This window comes from Rattus rattus, chromosome 4 (genome assembly GCF_011064425.1).
Source record: "Rattus rattus isolate New Zealand chromosome 4, Rrattus_CSIRO_v1, whole genome shotgun sequence".
NCBI classification, from domain to species: domain Eukaryota; kingdom Metazoa; phylum Chordata; class Mammalia; order Rodentia; family Muridae; genus Rattus; species Rattus rattus.
Window position 1 is genome coordinate 110,368,409 of NC_046157.1, and position 24,210 is coordinate 110,392,618.

The 24,210-nt window shown below is 45.2% G+C and overlaps 1 protein-coding gene across 5 annotated transcripts in view; it reads left to right on the plus strand.

Annotated features, from left to right (window-relative positions):
• Dst (dystonin) overlaps positions 1-24,210 on the plus strand; it is a 396,852-nt gene that overhangs the window by 206,429 nt on the left and 166,213 nt on the right. For all 5 annotated transcript variants that reach the window (XM_032900894.1, XM_032900896.1, XM_032900895.1 and 2 more), the window contains one exon: positions 11,532-11,698. In XM_032900894.1, coding sequence (XP_032756785.1) covers positions 11,532-11,698 — 167 coding nt within the window. The remainder of the gene's footprint in view (positions 1-11,531; positions 11,699-24,210) is intronic.

Sequence of the window (24,210 nt, forward strand, 5' to 3'; positions counted from 1 at the left end):
GTAGGTGATGGTCCCAGCCCCTTCATTAATATTTTTTAAAAGACTTATTTATTATATATGAGTATGCTGTCGCTGTCTTCAGACACACCAGAAGAGGGCACCAGATCTCATTACAAATGGTTGTGAGCCACCATGTGGTTGCTGGGATTTGAACTCAGGGCCTCTGGGAGAACAGTCAGTGCTCTTAACCGCTGAGCCATCTCTCCAGCCCTCATTAGCATTTCCCCCGCCCCCAGGAAATAGCTTGTGAGCCATGCAGTCATAGTTCGTCTGCCTCACATTGTTCTTCATATTTGTCTCCCTGATTCAGTCTTCCTTGCTGTTGTGTGCAGGGTTGGCCTTGAGGGCTTCTGAGGACTTTGAAATAGAATAGGGAGCATTTCGCTGAGTGCCCCTTAGCCTGACCTGAACTCCCCTGGTCTTGTGACATCGGTCATTCGCAGTGCAGATGACCAGCCTGTCTCTCCTTTAATCCCTCGAGTAATCTGCTGAGAGGCATTCCTGGCTAACGCTCCCCTCCCATACATGCCCGATGAGTATGTCATACGTCTGCACGGGGATTGGGACAGGTGGCTAATGTGGAAAGGGGTGGGTGGGTGTTAGATTTGTATGATGCTTTGAGATTGGAAAGTGCTTTCAGAGATGTTACACCTTTCGATTACTGCAGCAATTATACAGAATAGGCAGAGTAGGCGGCCTGCATCCAGAATGAAGAAAAGAAGACTCACAGTGAATGCGTTCTAACGTAATACAGCATGAGACAGTAGCTGTTTTAACGGCGTGATGTCTGTTACATTGTCACAGCCGTTCTGCCCGGGCGTGATTGCTGATCTACAATCCCACCTCCACAGAGACAGGAACTTCGCTTGAGTTCAGAAATTTCCAGGAAATAGTCCATTGTGCCCAGTCGGGTGGTGGACTGCTTGGCATAGAAGCAGTAAGCCATCCCATGACAGAAATAGCGATCAGAACTCGCGTGCTTATTAGTGATGGAGTTGTGTCTGTGAGTGGCCATGACACTTTATCCCGGGCAGCACAGTGAGGCTGCTTTAGGTTAACTGAAGAAAACCCACTAGAAGAGATGCTAAGGCTCTCTTCTGCTTTGTGTCTGCTTTTAAAGGGGCCCCTGCTATGCACACTCCAAGCGCCCTGTATCCCATGTGTGGCACGGTACCCGCTGTGCACACGCATGCTTCCTGTAGCCCGTGGCTACCTTCACCCCGTAGCTTTTCCCATACTCTTTTTTTTTTTTTTTTTTTTTTTTTTTTTTTGGTTCAGTTTCACAAATCCCACTTCATCCCAGTCTTGATAGGTGATCACCAACAGGACAGTTGGTTTCTCCGTTTACAGACCATGGGTTCTCTAACCTAACCGTGTATTAGAATAATCTGGGAGGATTTTTGACAGTACGGACCCTGTGTGTCGCTCCCAGTGATTCCAGTGGAAAGGAGGAAGGGAATCTGCAGTGGATCCCCGTGGTCAGGACAAAGGGTACAGGCGTGCGTACGAGTGCCTGCCTCTGCGTGTGTCAGGTCTGAGTTCTGAGAGCCATCAGGAAGAAAGCAAGTGTGACTTAGCCACTGTCACCTGTGCGATTTCCCATTCTTACAGAGGCCGTCAGAGCAGATCATGGTCTTCTATTAACCGTGTTCTTCTGCGGGTCCTACTATGTGCTAGCCACTTCCTCACAACACGATGCCTGTGAAGTGGCTCTGGTGAGGCTCAGGAGGTTTAAACAGAATGCTCAACTCACTTCACGATGACCACAAGTTGTCTGAGCTGTTTGCCTGATATACTCCTTTTCCTGCACACGTTTCCCAGTTTTACATTTCCATGACTTCTTGTATGTAAATATACACTTTCCGATTTTGAGTTCTTTCTTTCCCCCTCTTACTTACTGTCTACTGTTTACTGTGTATTGAATGTTGAATTATAACAAGACACTGAGTTCAGTGGAATACCCCTTTCCGTACCTTACAGCCTGCTGTTTGCAGCAAATGGTGGGGACTAAGTCCCTTTTTTTTTTTTTTAAAGATTTATTTATTTATTATATATAAGTACACTGTAGCTGTCTTCAGATACACCAGAAGAGGGCATCAGATCTCTTTACAGATGGTTGTGAGCCACCATGTGGTTGCTGGGAATTGAACTCATGACCTCTGGAAGAGCAGTCAGGTGCTCTTAACCGCTGAGCCATCTCTCCAGCCCCCCCTAAGTCCCTTAAAACTCAGGTTTTGCATGGTGGTGAGGTTGAACTCCCTTCCCACGAGCCAGGATGTATTAACCAATGACAATAACACTTCCCTGTGCTGCTCCTCCAGTCACCAGTGAGTCAAGGACTAGAAATGATCAGTGTGGCTGTTGGAGAGATATTGGCGGTCTCTGGATAAATGAAGAGATGGGTCGTTTTATTTCATTAACTTATATATCTGAAGCTTTAAAAGATTTGGAGCCATCTTAAAATGTAAGAGGAACCCAGTATTACTGAAATATATTTATTCATTATTTTCCCCCTATGCTTCAGCTAACAGAATTCATGCTGAGATCTAAGGACTGTTAGAAACTCAGAATGCGTTTTCTTCTGTCCTGTGATAGCTTGAACTCTGTGCATCCTGAAGCGAAGAGTCATTCTTTAGAAAGTTGGCTAATTTGTTCCCTTCTGAACCTGAACCATTTCTCTCTTTTTAATGTATGTTTGTTGACTTTTGACTGTTTATAGTTAATTAGTGAAATTGTAATTACATAGAATTTGGATACCAGTCACCTTTACAGTGTCCTGTATTTTAAACTTGATGGAGGAGCTATAAAAGCCTGAAATCCTCTCTTTTCTGCCAAAGAAACGGGTGATTTTTATGTTTGAACAAACATGAGGGAATTTCCCGGAGTCTTCAATGTAGTGTTGGAACTTTATTTTTAGTGAATTTTTTTGACCTACAAGCCCAGCCTGATGGTCGCCAGTGTTTATTATCACTCTGTCTTTCTTTTAGCCCTTTCTCTCATGTAGATGGTTTGTAATCTTTACAGTTGCAGAATGTTTGAGCAACATTTTCACTTGAAATGTTTGGTGGAACCTCCTAACACATTTTTTAAAAAGAAAAAAACCTTGGAAGCAGCTACTAAAAAAAAATGTGTTGATTACACTTATTTCTGCCAAAATAGTTAAATTGTTTCTAAATGAATTGCCGTTAGAAGCAATTTGAAAATATGTGTTTGCCTTGACGACGGTTCAGTGCAGAGTTAGATTTTGCTTGACTGCAGTCCCAAGTGGTGTTAATTTTGCTTGACTGCAGTCCCAAGTGGTGTTAATCGGTGTTTAAGCAGCGTTCCTCCTGATATACTGACCTCAGTTTACCCTGTGTCTCCTCATTTTGTACCAAAGGAAACTGATGCCCTGAGAAGTCCCAGGGGAGGGAGGGTGGGACTGGGTAGTAGCTGCCATGCTGGGGCCCAGACGTCCTCTCTGGATGTATGTACCTGGGTGAAAAACCTCTCGGTTTAGAAAAACGTCCCTGTGCTGATCCTTCTCCAACCACAAGTTTCATCCTCAGCATTATTTAAATTCTTACAAAGAATGTTTCATTCTGATAAAACATGCTTAGAAATCCCAATTTCTGCGTGATAACATTTTCCCGTCTAACCGAGTCTGTTCCTGTCCTGAACTAACGGTGTTAAGGAGCTTGGAGAGGAAAGGGTTCATTTGACTCACACTTCTTCAGAGCTGTTCATCATTTAGGGAAGTCCGAGCAGGGACCTGGAAACGGGATGAAGCCTGGCACTGCTTACTGGCTGGCTTACTTCTGTTGCTTTCCTGTAGGACCCAGGACCCCCAGCCCAAGGGTTGCACCTCCCACCGTGAGATGCAATAGTATCAATCATAATCAATCAAGAGCCTGCCCCCGCAGCGGCGCCCACCGGCCAGTTGCGTGCATTTTCCCAACTGCCCTTTCCCAGCCTGCTCTAGACTGTGTCAAGGTGACAGAAGACGAGCTAGCAAACTGTAAGGGGTTAAGGTATCTTCGTGTCTGCATAGGTGACCCTTCGACCAGGCGCCATTCCCACGCCCACCGTCTGTCTCAGATGTCGCTTCCCATATTACCAGAATGAAGTGGTGCATCAGTGGTTACAACTCCTAGAGTGTGGTAGAATAAAGAACACATCTGAGATTTTTAGTCAGAAAACTTAAAGTTAGGTCTTATTATCCTCATCCCTAAAGTGGGTGTGGCTTCCTGTGGTGTTGATTGACGTGAGGTAGAAGTAGAGCAAAGTGCGTCATGACCTTTACCCTTTCGTCATCGTTTCCCATGGATTCAGGGAAAGCCTCTAACCATCCTCTGAAGCAAAGTGCTCTGAACGTTTTCAAAAGTTTTACTAAGACATTCCCTTCTGTCCGGCCATCCCAGAAGCGTTTCATGAAACACAGCAAGGCTGCTGCGTCCTGTCTTCCTTGTCATCTTCTTCTCTCTTCAGGCATCACTGATCAGTGTGTTCCTCTACAGATTCCAGAGTTAGCCTCAAACCTCAGCTCTTCAGACAGACATTCTCCTGAGAGAAGCCAGTTCTCGGAGTTACCTTCTGTTGTTTACACCTTAGTAGGATTCACACAAAGGCATTGAGTCACTAGGATATGAGAGAACGCAGGAGGCAGGCTGTCAGTGGAGGAAAAATATCAGTTTGGTTGAGATGGAATCTGTTAGTTGTTGCCCACGTTAGGCTTGACTTTCTGGACTCAGCCTCCTGAGTAATCACTTACCACATCCAGTTTACTGAGAGCTCTGTGTTTGTTTGTGGGTTTGCTTTTTAACGAACCTGGTTGTCTCCTGTTGATGTGAGAGAGCCAGGTGTGTCGGTGCCTCAGGAACCATGTGACATGCTGGGTACTAGCTACCCTGTCCCTGTTGAAACTGACACTCTCCTGTGAAGGAGAGCCTGAGACTGGGGAGGACCAAGAGGATGCCCTTACAGGGTGATGTCCATAGAGCAGCCTTTTCCTGGCAGTGGCCGGGTGTATCTGTTGATATTGGGAAGTGATGTTAATTAAAGCAGTTGAGTAGTGGCTGCTGAAAAAAAGACAAATACACCTGTTATAAGGACAGTGCGTTTTCCTTAATGTGAAAGAGAAATTTCACGCCTAGAAACCCTGAGCTGGAATTTAGGGAACCAAGGAAGAGGTTAGGCCCTGGGCACAGTATCCTGTCTTGCTTTCAGTTTGTCGGCCACTAAAGTGACCACATTTCCCCAAATGGCTTAGCCATTTGTCAGTCTGAATTCTGTGATTCCTTAATCTTCAGACTCACAGCTTTACCTACAAGAAACAGCTTGTGTCGGCTTTTTCTAGTCTTTGTGCACTAGTAACACTCATTTTGTTAAAACTTTTTTTAAAAACCCACGTAATTATTTTCAAATACTAAAAATGCACACACGAGACTTGGACATATAAGTCTCTATCAAAATGCTTGCATAAGGTGAGCACGCCCCCGTCTCAGCCCCTCCATAGCAAAAACAAGTTAAATAAAATGTGAATGAATCTTCTGGGAGTGTTGGAGTCGACTTTGGAATGGGCTGTGCTGTGTGCATGCCATGGTGGTGACAACATCTGCAAAAATAGGATGTCCCTGGTTCCTAGTTGTCTGGTCGGTCGAGTTGACTTTGCTCAGAGGCCTTGCACGGGTTCCCAGGTCCTGCTGACTCTACAGTGATAATCTCCCTCCTTTCCCAGCAAGTGGGAAACAGCTTTCCCATTAAGCAATCAACTGTGAATCAAATCGGGGAGCTGGCCCAGATATGGTAGTAGCTTTTCTTTCACTTCCAGATATATCCTACCAAGCTTGGGAGGGCTTTCTTGCTTTCTGTTTTTTTAGATAAATAATCGGGGAGCCTCAGCTTCTGACCCCTGGAGGCACTTACATGCGGTGCTCAGTTTATTTGCTTTTACTGGAAAGAGACGCTGATGCCGAAGTTCAAATGACAGCACGCAGTCACTCTGACTTACACTCGGCTCCTCCCTAATTCCCGTCCACACACCTCCCTATTTAGTAGGCATCGGGCGTCTGCCTGATGGGTCTGTATTAGGCAGAATACGAAGAGAACATTCTAACGGTGGAAGTTACTTATAAACCTGTATATAGAGAGAGCAGGTGGTACACACAGTTTGTAGGACTTCATCAGCAGAGAAGCAGCAGAGGCGACCTGCGGCTGCAGAATAAAGAAACAGCCAGGCATAGCAATGCACACCGTTCATCCCAGCATTTTGGAGGCAGAGTAGGGAGGATCTCTGCAAGTTGGAGACCAGTCTGGTTTAGCGTATTCTTCCTCCTGCAGCCACAGCGATATAGAACAGAAACAAACTTCACTGCTGATACAGGTAGGGCGAACCTCAGGACAGATGGTTATTAGCTAACCCATAGGCAGGTTAGTAACTGGGTAGTGCTCTTCGTAAACCAGCTTCTGACGGGGCTCTGGAAAGTATCTGCATTTGGCGCAGACCTCTGAAGACTCTTCTTTCTTACTTGGGATCACTTATCAGAGAAGGGTTACATGTAGACCAGGGGTGACGGCAACCTGCACACTCTGCTGTGCCCTGGGACGGGTTTGCTCTGTGAGGAACGGATAGCACTTCATTCCCTGGAACCGGGATCGTCCTGTTCATCCACGCGTGAATCGCGGAAAGCACACAACCGTTGGCCTGTTTCTGTGGCGGCACGCTTGATGGGTCAGAACTGTCACGTGTGAACGGAACTAAGTTACATCTTGTGGGAATGGATTTAGGTAGAGCCTGTGATGAACTTCTCAATTTCGGCAGTGGAACCAGAAAAGAGACCAAATCTCACAGAATCTGCTTAGTTGAGAAGTTGGATAACATTTCCTTGAGTTCAAGGCTGGTTTCATTAGTAAATAAGGTCTTTTAACAGCACACCAAGGCACAGCAGTCCATACCCTCGGATTTCTGTAGGGAGAATTCACTGTGGAAGATGGCGGAGGTTCTGCTAAGGGTGGAACTGTCGGAAGCCCACCCGAACATCATTTTATATTAAAAGCGACTTTGAAACTAACTTGGGCTTTAGCCCTGGGTGGAAAACTCTTTACATACCCTCTCCATTTGAAGGGACAGCCTGTGTGTTTAACATGACTGGCTCCCCTCATGCTTATCTGTGAGCACAAGGACCTCCTTACTCCCCAGCACTTCCTGGGGTGGGTATTTGACTGCGTGCTGTGGTTGGAGCTATCAAGGGTATCTGAGCAAGGCACGGGGATGCTGGGTTGAAGAGACATGGCAGTTCTTGTTGTTCACTGTATGAGAGCTGCTTAGGGTCGAGGGTTAGAGGTGAGGGAGAACCAGAGAAAGTGGCTGCAGAGGTTAGGATGCATCATGAATGAGAGAGCTTTTGACCTATGGGAACTAGGCAAGTGGTGGGCTGTTCGCTGAGGTAGGAATGTAGTCAGGGGCACATGAATCAGAATGAGAAATACGGTGTCAAGCACGTTGAATTATAACGGCCATGACGTGCATCAAAGTTGGGAGGGGTAGCATTTCTTAAGGGTGAGGGTGGAGCTCAGTGGGAGAGAGTGTGCCAGGAGTTAGTGTCTGAGATGGATAGGATTGCTTTGTGACAGGCTCATACCAACGATGCTGAATTTGAGTGAGTGAAAGAAAGTGGGAAAGAGGATGGGGCTTGTAGAATGCACTCAGATGCCCAACAGGCACGGGGCATGAATTTGGAGTAGAGTTGCAGTGTCCTGTAATGGGAAAGTGAGATCTTGTAACCATAGGCACATTGCTTTGAAGACATCCCTGCAGGCCTAGAGGACTTTGCTGAAGGTGAGTCAGGATTGTGGAGGAGACCGAAGACGAGGTCAAAAGAAACTCAGTCAAAAGCGAGGATCAATGTCGGGTACTTAGGAGGCATTGGTTGTTATGGGGTGTGATTTCTGGGCAAGTCTGGAGTTGTGGGGGGCAGGTCGGGAGAAGCGAAGCACACACATCACAGGTGGAAAGGCTCAGTAACCGGATGATCCCTTAATTGAGAATAGCCCGAGAAGTGGAAAATGGTGTGTTAGTCGTCAGTGTAAACCATGCTTCCTGGCATAATTGAGTGTGTAGTTTTAAATTAAGAATCTTAAAAGTAGGGGTTGGGGGCTCAGTATTTGGCTCAGTGGTAGAGCGCTTTTTAGGAAGCTAGCAAGGTCCTGGGTTCAGATCCCCAAAAAAAAAAAAAAAAAAAAAAAGAATAAAAAGTAATTTGCATGTGTAATAATCTAAGTGAGTATGTGTGTAACTGACAGTCTAGAATTCACCTAAAAATTATTTTAAAATAAGACCTATTTTTTGGAACTATTCCAGACCTTTAAACTCATCTTTGACGTCTCTCTGATAGGATAGCACTCATGCCTTTTACACTGGCACCTTAACGAGCAAATTTACCAACTTTGCTCATCAGTGGATAATTACTTTTATAACTGGATTGACCTAGAATGTTCTTGAATGAACCGGCAACAGCAGAAACAGTCCTCTATACATTGAGAACAGGGAAAATATAAAGTGCAGGTTTTGCTTCCCCCTTTGTAAAAAGGATCAAGAACACAAAATAAAAAGTACATTGAACATGTATTTCCTGTGTGCTAGGTGTCAATAAATCATGGTAACACTGGGTAAAACATGCAGCCTACCCTGAACAGGCTTTTCCTCTGTGCAGGGTGATGATAGCACCATGCTAGTTTGGAATTCTACTCCACAATGTAGTAACTGCCATCAGGTTACATTACAATCCTACACAATGTAGTAACTGCCATCAGGTTACATTACAATCCTACACAATGTAGTAACTGCCATCAGGTTACATTACAATCCTACACAATGTAGTAACTGCCGTTTGGTTACATTACAATCCTACACAATGTAGTAACTGCCGTTTGGTTACAGTACAATCCTACACAGTGTAGTAAGGGCCATTAGGTTACATTACAATCCTACACAATGTAGTAACTGCCGTTTGGTTACATTACAATCCTATGCAATGTAGTAACTGCCGTTTGGTTACAAGAGAGAGAACACTCCTCTGCAGCTTCCTGACTTGAGTTTGTAATCACAGAGAAGCAAATCCCTCCCCATGGGCCATGCCACTAAGTCATCCAGCATAATTACATCTCAACAGCCTTGGAAGCAATAGAGTAGAAAACGGTGGTAATTCTTTTCCTCACGGAAAAATAAAAACAAAATCCTCCTGTGTGTTATGTGGTCTGTCCCTGCATGGTGCTTTTTCCCGTGCCATGGAGATCAGCACAGATTCTTAGAGAAGATGATTAATAAAACAGAGACAGGGCTCCAACTTTAAATCCCAGACATTTTAAAGCCAGTGTCTCTGCCTTTGTTCAGCTCAGATGCTGTCCAGCCGCCTCTGTAGGGCCGAGGAGAAGAGGGAGCAAAGGCCCCACTTTCCTCCACAGCAGCAGACCTGGTAGTGTCAGCCAGCCTAGGAAGAGCTCGTGTGCTGCAGTGTTTCTTTCTGCCTCGGGGGCCTTGGAGTGGCCATGCCCCTGCCTCTTGTGGTAACTGGGAAGAATAAGACTTCCTGTTCAAGCTTGGCACTGGCCTGTTCTCTACTTACAGTTGTTTTGACTCTGTATTTGACCTCTGAGTTCTTTGTTGTGTTTATAACCTCTTAATAAGAGTCTATCTGGAAAGGGGCCTTAAACCTTGTCAGCAGCCACCTACCTCTCATTTGATAAAGAAGCTGGCCCACACACCTGAAGCCAGTCTCATTGCTCTGCCCTGGGCCTCTGTTTCTGTTGCAGAGGGGTTTGTGACTTAACACACACACACACAGACACACACACACACTCACACACACACACACACACACAGGCACAGCACATGCACATTTATAGGCACATGTACATATCCATACATACACATGTGCACAGGCACACACACATATACACGCACATACATGCACACACACATACACATATGCACATAAACGTGCACATACACACACATACACACACACACATATGCACATAAATGTGCACACACACTTTTTTTTCCAGGTTCTGGCTTGCTTCCTGTTCTTGCTCTCTTAGTTCTACACCATGCTCTGATGGGGAACAGTTATCTATCAGTGCTATTCCCAGCTGTGGAACTACTGGGCAGCCCCTGGTGAAGAAGCTTCGTGCCCTGTCTAGTTGGCAGCAGCTCAGGGACCACCCAGATCACAGAGTTGGGCGAACGCATTCCCTGGAGATGCATGTTCTTTTCCATCCCTCAATGGAAGGGGCTCTGAGAGAACACTGCACACCCATGTCCTGTTCGCTGCTCAGGAGGAGTCCTCCGAACTATACAAACAAAACACACGTGACAACTTTACTAGGAGTGAGCAAGGTGTCACAGCAATATTTACAGGCTGTTAGCCAAAAGTGTCACAGATTAGACTTAAAAAATGAGAGAGGGCACCGTTTTCTTATTCTTCCCATGAAATACTTTTTTGGACCAAGTTCTGCACAGAGTAATTTATGGCTTTTACTTCTGCTCTATTTGCATCTGAGGGAAAAGTCACTTCAGTTGTTTTAAGAGACCTCATTAGCAAAGAATGTCCAGTTTTTCCTGCTGTGCAGTTGCGGTATAATACAAAAGCAGGTTTGCACTGTCACGTCTAGCCTGCAGCCCCATCTGCAGGGCAGCTTCTAATGGGTTAGCATTGAGGGTCACCACGGTGTGTGTGTCTCCTGGGCCATCTGGCTTGAGGTGTACCCACTAAATAAATTTAATTAGTCCAATATAGTTACCTTTAATTATACATGTGTGTATGTGTGTGTGTGTGTGTGTATGGGTGTATAAATCACACACATATAAATCAAGCTTTTAAAATATACTCTGTTGACTAAAATGAATCACCAGGAAGATACCGTTTTGGGGAACAGCTGTCTAAAGTTACGTGAAGAGCAGGTTGATGGTTGAGATGGATACCGTAACTCAGGTAAAATGACAGCTTGCCTGTCATTGTCTACCATCTGCTACCAAACAGAGAAGGCTTATCAAAGTGAATGAGTCAAAGAAAAGATCAGTAGTTCGTTACAAATACAAGGCCAAACTGTGTCTTCTGTATTTTGTGTGTTAGCATTCTGTTACATCCATGAAGGCTTCCGTGAGTCGGTTCTTCTTGTTTCTCTCATGGTATCAACATGAAGTCATTATGCCGCCTCAGTTTGGGGTAGCCTGGATTCTCTGTCTTTTGGGGTTTTGTTGTAGTTTGTTTATCCTTCAAAGATTGTAAAATTAGTGTGTTCTGTATTTAAAATTTCACTGGAAGCTTTTAACTTGGACACAGATATGTCAAATATGGAAGCCTGCTTGGAATGCAATTTTTTTCTCTGAAAAATGGGGAGTATATTTAGTAATATATTTAGTACAACAATAAGAATTATAGGATCAAGGAAAATCAGACGTAAGTACTTAGCACATAGTAGACTTTTACCCTCTAAGCTTCCTTCCTTCCTTCCTTCCTTCCTAATGGTCTATTTGCTTCTGTTATATTTAGATATCTGACATCCATGTCACCGGAGAGTCAGAGGATATGTCTGCAAAAGAAAGGTTGCTGCTGTGGACACAGCAGGCGACAGAAGGTTATGCCGGAGTGCGGTGTGAAAACTTCACTACCTGCTGGAGAGATGGGAAGCTATTTAATGCCATCATTCATAAATACAGGTATGGAATCTGTGCGGTCTTCTCTCAGGCAAATACAAGTCATTCTTTCATTCCTGACATTTTATATAACTTTTGAAAGGCAGTGCATGCACGTAAGAGAGGAAAAATCCAGATAAGATGAAAGGCAGTACAGGCCCGTGACTGAATCAGTACTCTAAACTGTAATACACACACACACACACACACACACACACACACACACACACACACACACACAGAGAGAGAGAGAGAGAAGAAAGAGACAGAGAGAGACAGAGAGAGACAGAGAGAGACAGAGACAGAGAGACAGAGGAGAGAGAAAAGAGAAACAGACAGAGCAACAGAGTGGTATTATATCTGGATTTTTTTTTATACACCTTACAGAAGTTAAGCTCAGATGCCTATAAACTGCAGGGGAATGACCTAGTTTATCTACAGGTCACCCATGAGTAGACAGGTGAAGGATCATAGTTCAGGCCTAACAAGGTGTGCAGTGCAGCTCCAGGTCATACCATTTTGTCATTCTGAGGGGTGGCTGGGCAGCAGACTTGGGATTGGTGAGCAGTTTTCCTGTGGAAGTTACTGTCTTGCTGTTAACAACTGAAGTAACAGTGAGTGTGAAGCATTGTTACAAACACTGGTTAGTTTAGTTCTCACTACACCCTGGTCGTCCCTGGTTATGTATGAAGTGAGACACTGGGTAATATTTGCCTAGCCACAAGACTGTTAGGTGGCGGACTTGGGATTCAAACGTGGCAGGCTGGCTCTCGAGTGTGTGCTTTTACTGTCTCAGTGGAAATGAAACCCACATAAAATGTTTACTGACAACTCTGGGCTTAACCTTGGCTATTTTCTTTGACTGTCCAAAGATTGTGTCACATCGAAGAACCAAATATGTACACGAATAGATTAAGTCTGAGCTATAAACTCATGAACCTGAGAAAGATATTGAGTATAATAAAAATCTTACCAAACCAGTAATGATCTCTCAGTTATCCATACTGAACAGCCCCTGTTTTTAAACAATCTGGTATTATGTCCTTCCCTTATGGAACACTCTTTAAACAGAGGTGAGTGCTGAATTAAGAAGAAAGCCTGGGTCTACTCACTTGCCTTGCTCAGAGGTCAGACATGGAGTATCACGGTGTTGTGGGCATGTCTGCCGTTATCCCCCATCCCAGGGAGTGGACGGTAGTACACCATGGGGCTCTTTCTCTGAATCGTTTTAGGCAGTATAAAAATGTTTTTAGGGGCTAACTTTTCTAAAATCATCTGCTTAAAAAATATCTGTATTGGCCCTGGTGGTGCATGATTGCAATGTCAGCACTCAGAAGCAGAGGCAGGAGGCTCACACATTTGAAACCACCCTGTGTTCCAGAGCATGACCTTGTCTCTAAATAAATGAGTGCGTGGGTAGGGTGAGTGGGTGGGTGGATGGATGGATGGATGGGTGGGTGGGTGGGTGGGGTGGATGGATGGATGGATGGATGGATAGATAGATAGATAGATAGATAGATAGATAGATAGATAGATAGATAGATTGATTAAACTCGCTGTCATTGCTTTTGGTGAGAAATGGGTTCTGGTTTTTAATTTATCTTGTGCGCGTGGGTGTTGTGTATGTGTGTGTTCGTGCAGCCCTGGCATACCTGGTGTCTTCGGGGGTGAAGAGAGCAGACTTGTAAATTGCTGTGTGGGGTAACCTGTTCTCTGGAAGACATCAGCCTGCTCATAGCCATTGAGCCCTCTCCAGCCCAGAAATCAGAATTGTAGTTTTTTTCTTCACTAGAATTCCTGGTAACATTGAAAATCCCAGCTCTCAATGCATGGAGGTCTCCGTTGCTGAGTTCTCTTACAGTGTCCTGTGTCCCATAGTTGCCTTAGTCTGTAAGACGTATGGTAAAGCCTTCGGCCCTTCCTGAAGAAAACAGTTGAGTTCTTTTCCCCCAGTGTGTGCCAGAATTAAACAGATAGGCTTGACTCGCACACGTTTCTTACTCAATACCTCAATTTATAGACCGTTTTACATAACTACTCCCATACACTTTTAATGTATTTAAGTTTGCTGTGGAAACCTCTATTTAGTGCGGGTTTTTTCTTTTGTATTTATTTAGATAAGAAGCTAAACTACTTACTGGATCTCTTTTGGCTTCAGTAATACACGTTATCTGAGCTAGCAGATGGGCCTGGTTTCTAAGCAAGTGGACACCCGTTAGAGGCTCCTTAGAGGTGGTGGTGGCTGTAGTAGCTAGGGAGAACGGCTGCGGTGGCTGGGGCAGGTAGCTGCAGTGGCTGGGTTCTTTGGTTGCAGTGACTGGGTCGATGGCAGAGTAGATGCCTACTGTAGCTTGGGCAGGCCGCTGCAGTGTCCAGGGGCTATAAGTACTTTAGATCAGGTTCTCACATCCTAGAAAGACTAGTGGTTAAAAATGGAAATACATAGTATCTGTCACTCCAAAGTAAGCAAGTATTACTTTACACAAGAGACTTAAGACTTTCTTACCTAGGCTCTGCTAAGGTTTCAGAGAGCCTGATGTGACATAGAAGCAGAATCATGACAGAGTCAACAGGTTTCCTTATTACATTTTCGAACACACTTTGGCTTAGATGCCTCCTAACCCCACACCTACATCTTCAAAATTCTGGATTAATGTAAACCGCATTATGAGAAGTCATTGGTGGAGTAAATCACTTTGGATAGCCTACAGTAATGTCTAGTAGTATTGGCATCTAGAATATTTGAAAGAAACAGGTTTGTTAACCTAAGTAAACAGTATTTTATTAACAGTATTCTAAGTTTTCTTTTTACATAGTTTAGTTTTCTAATTTTTATATCCAAAGAACTATTATAAGAAGTTAAATGAAAAAGAATTTTTAAGGGTAGCATAGACTTTGTAAAGTGAAATTGTGCATAGGGGTAAAAAGTACATAGTGTTAGAAACAACACTCACAGAGACATGAAGAATGTTAGCACTCATGGGGATATATAGCATGTTAGCACTCACAGGGACATATAGCATGTTAGCACTCACGGGGACATATAGCATGTTAGCACTCACGGGGACATATAGAATGTTAACCACACAGATGGATGCCTCTGCCCCAGCAGAAGCCTGTAGTAAAATATGCTAGTTTTTAAAAATTATCAAGCTGGTCCACGGTGTGCCAAGCTGGGCGTGGTGGTACGCAACTTTAATCCCAGCACTCCGGAAGCAGAGGCAGGTGGATCTCTGAGTTTGAAGCCACCCTGCTCTACAGGACAGCCAAGGCTACTCAGAGTAACCCCGTCTCACAAAACAAACAAACCTCACAAAATAGATGGCGGCCTTCATTTTTATCAATACTAAAAAGTGTTCAAATGCTAATTTATATGCTCAGCACCATACGCCTTTTAAGAAATAATGAATGTTCTGATTTCGTCACCCCCGGGATCATTTCTGTGTGCAGTGATGTTAAAAAGATAGAGGTGTCGGCCTGACAGTGATCCTTGACTGTTCATGACAGTTAGCAAAGATCCAGAAAGTGTTGGTGAACTTGAATGGAACAGGTGCATTTGTTACTGCCAAACAAAGGTCTTCGTTTCCTTTCATCAACTACTGAGACCCAATGTTAGTTAAGCTTAGCTAAGGGTTAGCTCACAGTGTAAGACCTGTACTATGGTAAGAACAACTAAGTTAAAAATTAAAGCATATTAAAATACTTAGCTTAAGTAAGAGCAAAATCACAAATTCTATAGTGTTACTATACCACGTTATCCAGGAGCAGTAAGGAACCTGACTTATGGTCCAGGTAATAACGAGAAAGCAGGGAGGTTATAAAGAGCAGTTCTCGGGGTTTGCTTAAATAAGTTGTGGATATATTAATTTCCCCCCATTAAATCTTACTAGATTTTGCTGCTGTTCCCAGCTCCTTCTGGGATCCTCTGCTTGTTCCGTTCCATTTTCGTGGAAAGAGTTCAAATGTTAGAAATGCCACAGGCCTGCTTTGTTTTGTTTGTTCAGTGCAAATAAGTTTGGTGCTCTTTGATCTATAATAAAATCTATCCACGGAAGACAGTGAGTGAGAGCCTCTCTGGAGATAAGCTGGGAACTTTGTTATTCAAGGAATAACCGAACCGGGGAAGGCTGGGTTTGTTGAGTTTAAATGAAAAGAGTGCCACAGAAGCATTTGATGAGTCAGCTTTTTACCAAGAGAGGGTGAAGGAGAATTGGCAGAGAGCCAGGGTGGAGGTAGTGGAGTCAATGCTCCTCAGAGGTGGAGACTCCAGGAGCAGTTCACGTGGCTTCTGCCATAAGTGTGCTCACATGTCTCTGACCAGGAGAGATAAAGCTCTGACTGTGAGCTTGAAGTTCTGCTCTGGAACTAACTTTAGTCAGCCCCTCCGAGTGGGAGTTTTCCCTAGGCTGCCTGAAAGCTGGCTACCAAACGGCCGCACTGGCCTTAGTCAGTGTGAAGACGCAGCTGCCTACACACAAGGATGAACGTGAATCTGCAGACCAGAAAGAGCGTGGAGTAGCGCAGCGGCCCTGAGACCCTGCAGGATAAAGTGGAAACTCCAGGATATCAGGACCAGAAAGCTGAGGGCGGGGGTGCCTTTCCAGGGGAGGTTATTTCTGCTGACTAGTTTCTCCCTGTTCCGCTCTTGTCTTTAATTTACCCATTCATTCACTTCAATCCCAGTTAAATCTCTGTAGTCTCTCCATGGCCTGCTTTAAATATATCAGCCAATTAACACTGGGAAATTTAGGCAATAGTTTGCAAGAGCATGTCCTTTAAACTGTTTTCTAATTAAGGAGGACATAATTTAGTATTAATTATTTTGTCATAATTTGCATTTTGCATTGAAATTTATTAGGGCCATTGTGCTTCATTCTATGAACCTTTTAACAATCTTTTAATTGGGTAAGTTTCCCCAGAGGGCTGTGGTCAGAGTCTTCTTGTTTAATCATATGACCTGCAGGCTGGTGACTCAGTCAGTCCTCAGAAGCTAAACTGGATTGGACTGGTTTAATAGTGGGAGGAGGCCCTTCAGGGTTAGAAATGTTCTCCCAGGAAGGTGTGTGAGTGTTGACTGGGTAGTTCTTTCCGTCAGTCCTCAGGCTGCATGAGGGTGTGTGCACATTGTGTGCATTCCCCTGAGTACATATTAGAGGCCTGTGGCCATAAGCACTGGTGGCTACTAATCTAAATCAACACCAACAAAAACACTGCTTCATTTTGCAAAGCCAATCAAACGGTTTGTTTACAAAATGAACCGGGAATGGTTGCACTCAAGAAATTGGTCCCTGGTAAAGACAGGAAAGAACCAGTGTGCACTGCACTGAAGAGAATTCCAATGTGGCCAAATAAGGAATGTGGCTAAGTGGCATGCATTTGGTTGCCACTTTTATTGCATCTATTTTTTACACATAATTTGGGGAGTTCAATTTGGCAAATAAGTATCAGAGGAAATACCAGCCTGTTTTACTTTGTTTCCGTTCCTGGCCCTCTTGCCCAGACGAGTTCCCAGAAGTGCCCAGTGCTAAGCCTTCCCTTAGGAAGGAAAATGGATACTAACTGATACAAAGTAAGCTGTTACCTTTGTTCACTTGTTTCCATTCATGAGGGAGACCGCCTCAGTGTTCCTTGCCTTAACAGGAGGGCTGCTGCGCTGGTGTGGAAGCCAGATAAGCCTGGGCAGGCCCCAGCAGACACTCCCTGCCACAGTCCCTTTCGCTTCCATAGTATCCTGTTCTGTAATCTGAGCCTAATTTATTTAAAATGCATAATCGGTGGATACTTTGTTGGGTTTTTTTCATCAAAATGTTGACTTCAACTTTGTACTTTGTGCGGATGTGTGAACCTGTATAGAATAAGGTCCTTAGACTGGGGCAGTTCCCTTCCATGAGGCTTTTGAGAAATAAATATTTCCTGACTTAATTTCTTTCTGCTAGGTCTACTTACCTTTTTCCTGTTCTAAACTTTACTCTTCTTTTCACTGTATTATTTACATTTGTTTCTTAAAAACACATTGAAGCTGAAATCATAGGCATATTTTTCTGTGGTTGATACACAAGGTGTTCATCAAAATACCAGTTACACCATGATGAGGGAAGGAAAGTGAATTAGGTAGGTAGATTTCAGAGTGATGTGGTTACTTCAAACGTTACAATGCTGTGGGTAGGGAGGTGGCTTGGTGGGTAAAGGTGTTTGCTGTGAAAGCAACATGTGCTGAGTTCAAATCCCTAGCACCCACATAAAGCTGAGGCATGGCTGCGTGTGCTCAGGAACCCCAGTGTTAGGGGATGGAGATGGTGGATCCTGGGAGAACGCTGGATTCAGCCCGGCTCAAATGGTGGGCTTCCAGCTTAATGAGAGTCTCATAAAACGTTTCCTCCCCAACATGACAAGTTAAAACACACACACACACACACACACACACACACACACACACACACACACACACACAGGGGGGCGGGAGGCAGCAGGAGAGATTGTTTTGACACAACACATATATGCTGAGATTTAGGCAAACTGCGACCAGCTCTGGTCCCCTTTCTCCTTGTGAGCTGTGTTGTTACAGATCTGTAACACAGAGCAGTGATGGAGAGCCAGGACGCATGCTGACTCTCTTTACCCTGTTTCCTTCCCTTCAGCCTCCTCTTACACCAGAGGAGCCAGAGGTGGGTGGGTGTATCCCTCCCTAGGCCCTTTTGGTTTTTTATGAATCTCTTTGATTTTTTTTTGATTTGTTTTCTAGGTTCTCATCTTACCGTGTGGTATGAAGTAGTTTAAAGTGTTAATCTTAGCAGAATGAAAATAAGCGGATTCGCACCTCCCTGTTTGGGGGAGGTTTGCGGTGTTTTGGTTTTGGTCTCTTACATATTAAGATTTTTACCCCCAAATTTTATTCAAGGCGGTTCACTAACATTCAGGTACTAGAAGGAGATCCTGCTTGGTTAAAGCCAGCAGTTTCCTCTGTACTTATTCAGGCAGATATAGGAGGCGGTGGGAAGTGAGTTGTTTGTAAGTTGAAAGCCACAGTTCGTTAATTACCTTTTAATCATTGCAATTGTTAGGTTTTTAATCCCGAAGTAAAGCTTGCACTACATATAGCGCTGTTAATCGTTGCTCTCTGCCTTGTTAGTCGACTGGTGCCCTGTAGGGTTAAAAAAAAAGGAAGAATATTTGAAATAAACTCAGGCACTTTAGTTTTTGGGAAGAGGAGGAAATTATCTTTGTGTCGAACTCGCCACCTAGGAGTTCTTGACTTTGATTGTCTCAGTGATTCGTGTGCCCAAATATGAGCGTAGAGGGAGGCCAACGCCCTGTTACATAACTGTGTGTGATTCTTCTGCAAGCCCATATTTATTTGCCCGGGGACGGGGAGGAGACAGCTTTATAGACCTTTGGGGAGTGAGGAGGGGGGAGGGGGAGGAGGTGAGATGCCTGCTACAGCAGTAGGAACAGTTAGAGAAAGAACGTGCAGTCTGAACACGATCTGATCAGAACAGTCATCTTCAGGAATTCGTTATGATAACTTCTGTGCTCTCCCAGGAGATGCAAGGCATAGGGAATTCGTGTTCTACTGTGCGATCTGTTGAAAAGAGGACGGACGTTGTGTAACACACGCCCCTACACGTGTCTCTGTGGAGTCTGTGTTCTCCAGCGAAGAGTTTGTGTTAAGGCTGGCCTCTGGGTAACAGCAGTGGGGTTTTCTTTGTCTTTATATTAAAACCTCCACCGGGTGAATTCCTTCATCGTTCTTTGCAAACTGCTGAGCACTTGTTTTCCTAGGAGAGCCTGCTCCCACAGGAGCCAGCCGCCTGCCTTGTCTGTGCTTGTCCCTAGGCAGTGATGCACGCCTAGGAATGTCACAGGTCGGGGTAGAGCCTGAGAAGGGGCTGAGGTATCCGACGTTTGGTCTCCCTGCTGTTATCTGTACTTCTTCCTTCGTCCTCTCATCTCTCTTTACCCCCTTATCAGAGGAGCTGGTGTCTCCTCTCATGGAAAATGGGCGTCAGCAAGTACAGAGACTTTCTTCTCCACCCTGGATGCCCACCCAACTCCAGCTCCATCCCTGCTGCTCCTGCACAGCACAACCATCCTCTTCCGGTCCTCCAGAGCCCCCTGCTGCTGTGAGCGGTGGGGCTGATGCAGGGCTGTGCTCCCTGTGGCTCTTCTCTGCCTGTCCCTCTCACCTCCTTCTCGGTGTTCTGCTTTTCTCTTCCGGAGATCTTTCTCATTGCATTTTAAGCATGTTGGTAGTTTCTGCTAATTAAAGGGTTGATAAATATATTCTTTTCGACCCCGTGATGTCTCTGGGTCAGCCCGTGCACACAGTGAGGGTCACGCTGGTGCCTGCAGGTGTGTAGGGTTACTTTTTTCCCCCATTCTCTTTTTTGGCAGAGGTACCTGCCTTCATTTCTTCACTCGATGCTTATTTCTCAACCTTGCTGCACTCTGGTTCTGATCCCACCGTCCACCCAAACACTTGCAAGGGCTTGGGCGACATCCGTGTGGCTCTCAGTCTGTGCATTTGCAGGTCTGGTCTTACTTGTCCACGTTGGACCTCTTGAACATTCATTCCTTCTCTCTTAGCTGCTGTATTTGGACAGTTTCACCGTGTGGTCCAGCCTTCTCCCTTCCCTCCCTTGTCTCAGCCATATTTGCAGCTTTGGTTGACTACAGCCTGTGTTACGGAACTCTGTACTGTGCCTCTGACCTTCGTCTGGTCCCCCTTCCTCTCCCCATTGCCATCACTTTAAATTTCCATGTCCGCCCCCTGATCTGATCATTTAATACTTCAGTTGCTTTCTGTAGTTCTTAGGGGGAAACGTTTGCCATCCTATAAGAAGTTCCCTCGAATCAGCCTCACTTTGGCCCCTTGCTATTGGCCAGCATCTCTTCTCGCTGTGCTCCCTAGCTGTGTCTCTCGCCCTTGCTGGGCTGTCTGCACTCATGTTTCCTCCAACCAGAGCTACAGGTGAGTGTTCTCCTGTGTTCTCACTGCCAGGTGAAGACCTCCTGGTCTGCTCTAAGTTCTCCATATACCCTGTGACTGTTCTCAGCATCCTGTTGCTTGGAAAGTGGTAGATACATGTTAAATACTATGTGCATGAAGGAATAGACTTGGTGATTTGATGGTTGGGACGAGTTATGTATGTGCATACCCAAAGCACAGTTACCTCTGTACGGTATTCTTCATGCCTGGGTTTACCATTGCTTTCTTGTCCATCACCCCAAGACCAGCCTGCATGGGTTCTTGAGCCTTGTCCCAGCAGCAGCTAGGAATCCCCTCTCTCCCAGGGCCACCCCGTTTCCCAGTGCTTTATAACTATAACTGGAATTCTAGATGATTTGCATAACTCCTGATTTCCAGTTGAAGTAGAAAGAGCTGTGCAGGATTTGTATCCTAAGAGAGCAAGTCAGGACGAGATCACCAGACGCCTGCACCGAAGCTCCGAGGTTTCTGCTGTTGGGATTGTTTTCCCTTAAGACTAAACTGTGAGAAGACACTCATACGCTGTCCCCGTGGCCGTACCTTGTCTCGTAGCCATCACCATCTTCCATACATAGACCCTTTCGTTTTGTGTGACCCTCTTGTTTCTACTGCAGCAATAAAACCCCTTGACAGAAAGCAGTGTGGGGAGAAAGGGTTGATTTAGCATCCGTATCTAGATTGTAGCCCAGCATTTCAGGGGAATCACCGTGGCTGGACTTTGATAGTCAGTCACATCACGTCCGCAGTCGGGAGCAGAAGGAGTAGGTGCCGGTGTGTCTGCGGCTCAGCTTTTCCTTCCTCCTCCACGATCCAGGACCCAAACTCAGGGAGTGGCACTGTGTTCCTTCGAGCTGGGCTCTTCAGTCAGTTATGGCATTAAGGACAGTCCCCTACTGATGTGCCTGCCCAGTCTAGCAGCCTGCACTTTCTTCCCACTCGATTCTAATTATATCAAGGTGACAGTAACGGTCACAACTCCACCCCTTGTCGACCTGGCACACAAAACATCTCTTTAAGCTCCAACCTTCCAACCTTTACCCCCAAATTCTTATCTTTTAAAATAAGAAATAGTCTACCTGTTAAAATCCTCAAAGTCTTCAGGAATTTTAACACTTTAGAAGCCCAAAGTCTCATAACTGTGAGGTCCTTGTACTGAAGACAAGTTAAAGACGTCCAGAACGTAATGGCGTGGAGTAAATAGTCTCATTCCAAAGTTGGAAGGACGGGGACATGGGAACACTAAGGTCAAAACCAAACTAAAATCTAGAAGGGCAAATGCCTGCCCGCGGCCTCATTGTTGGGGGCTCATAGTGTGAGTAATCAAGCGGGCTTCAGAGGGCTTGGTAACTACCTCTGTGGCTCTGCCCGCCTGCAGCATACACTTAGGTCTGTTCTGAAATGGCTGTAGTTCTGAAACCCAACAGCCTTGGCATCTCCAGTATCTTGAGGATCCATTCCAAAAGAAGTTTTGCTGTCCTGTCGTAATCTCTCAGGGATGCCCAACAGCGTCAGGCTTCAGTTGCTCTCCTTGGCCATCTTCAATCCTGTGCACTTTGTGCCTTTAAAACCAGTACCAGGTGGGCCCTGCTCCTGACAGAGCTAAACACTGATGCCAGTCTGAGATGTAGCCTGGCCCCCTTAGACCACATCTCTATCAGCTTGTATGCCGATCCCTTCGAAGAGCAGGAAACCCCATTAGGGTTCTTCCTTTAAGGGACTTCATTTCTCTCTAGGTGGAGCCTCCACTGGGATTTGTTTTTGTCCTTCAGAGCTGAAGGCCGAACCCAGGGCCTTAGCAAGCGCTCTACCACTGAGCTAAACTCCCAACCCCTTCCAGTGGGATTTTGTCCTCGGGATAACCTTCCTGCTGTCCATGTGCAGCCCAGAAGGGCTCCACCTGAGCTTCTGACCTCTTTAGCATTTATGGCTGCTTTCTCAGTTGGGCCTGAAAGCCCCCACATTTCTGCAGTCCCCTTGCTCACCTTGATCTGCCAATAAAATAGTTCCATTCAATTCCGTTTCACCTTCACCCAAGTCCTTCCTCAGTTAATCAGGACAAACCTACCCTGACCCTCATGCCCATGCCCACACACCGGCCCGATCTGCAGCAGGACTGCCCAGGTGATTCTAGCTTATGCCGAATTGACAATTAGAGGTAACCACCGTCCTGACCCATGCACATCCAGAGCGGCTCTCCCCACAGCTGCTTGTAGCCACTTTCAGTTGAGATAGGAAGATGCTCCAATGTCTTATCACCTCAGGTCACTGTGTTTCAGGTGCTGTATTTTGTTTGTTTATTTGTTCTAATTTAAAAGTAAAATCGGTCCTGTTCTACAGACTGGATAATCTTACCATTGATAGACTTACCATGTACTGGAGAGTTAGACCAGTCAGCATCCCTCTCCGGTGGATTTTCGCTTCTGGAGCCAAACACTAAAAATGAGCACTGGAAAAGAGTTTTAAAAAATGGCCTCCTGTGTTGTACCAAGGGAAAAAGTAAAAGGCCGTGTTAGCATTTGTGTATATTTGTGTTTCTGCTGTGGGTTTTTGCACTAATAATAATTAAAAAAATAAATGTTTGAGAGGTTTTTACACTATCTATCTGTTTTTATTTCTTTTTTCTTTTCTTTTCTTTTTTTCGGAGCTGGGGACAGAACCCAGGGCCTTGCGCTTGCTAGGCAAGCACAAATCCCCAACCCCTTTTATTTCTTAGTTAAGGAGAATAAAGTGATTCTATTCCAAAGGAATAAAATGGAAGTTTTAGGAAAGATTGTAACTTCAAAGGAAAATTAAATTTATTAGAGATGCTAACCTGGTTTAGTCCTCAGACCTCAGGTAAGAATCACACACTGAGAAAGCTGGACATGATGGGTCATGCCTCTCAGTCAGAAGGCCACAGCAAGGGATGCTCAGAGGTTCACAGTCTGATGCATATCGAGTAGAATTGAAGGCCAGCTTATGCTAAGACCTTAGCGCAGAAAAAAAGCTGTACCAATGATCTCACCGAAAGAAAAGTTAGAACCCTAATCCAGATTGAGCAGTGTTCTGTGAGAGACTTTCTCCTGAGGAGAGGACACACACACTCACACACACACACACACACACACACACACACACACACACACACACACACACACACACTGAGGCTACCAACAGCAGTAAGAATGAGGAGGGATTGCTTACCAAGTTAGGAATGAGTCAGACAGCTGCATCACAGAAAGCCCAGCTTAACATAGGTGGCAGCTCACCAATCTGGGGACCTGGAGCACACAGCAGAACATATAAACAGCTCAGTGGGTCACAGGAAGTGGCAGCATCCACTTCCAGGCACCTCAGCTGCTAGGTCACTTTAGTTACTCTTCCTGTTTATGAAGCCTTGGGGAGGGAGGAGAGTATCACATTTGATCGGTTTCAGGACTTCCTGAGACTTCTGTGTTGTTTGCTTCCTCAAGGAGCCTCCTTTAGAACTTCCAGGGTGTTATTGAGCTTCAGAGGAAATTGCTATACAAGTAGAAAGGCCTGGATATCTATTTAATATTTCTCCACAGCA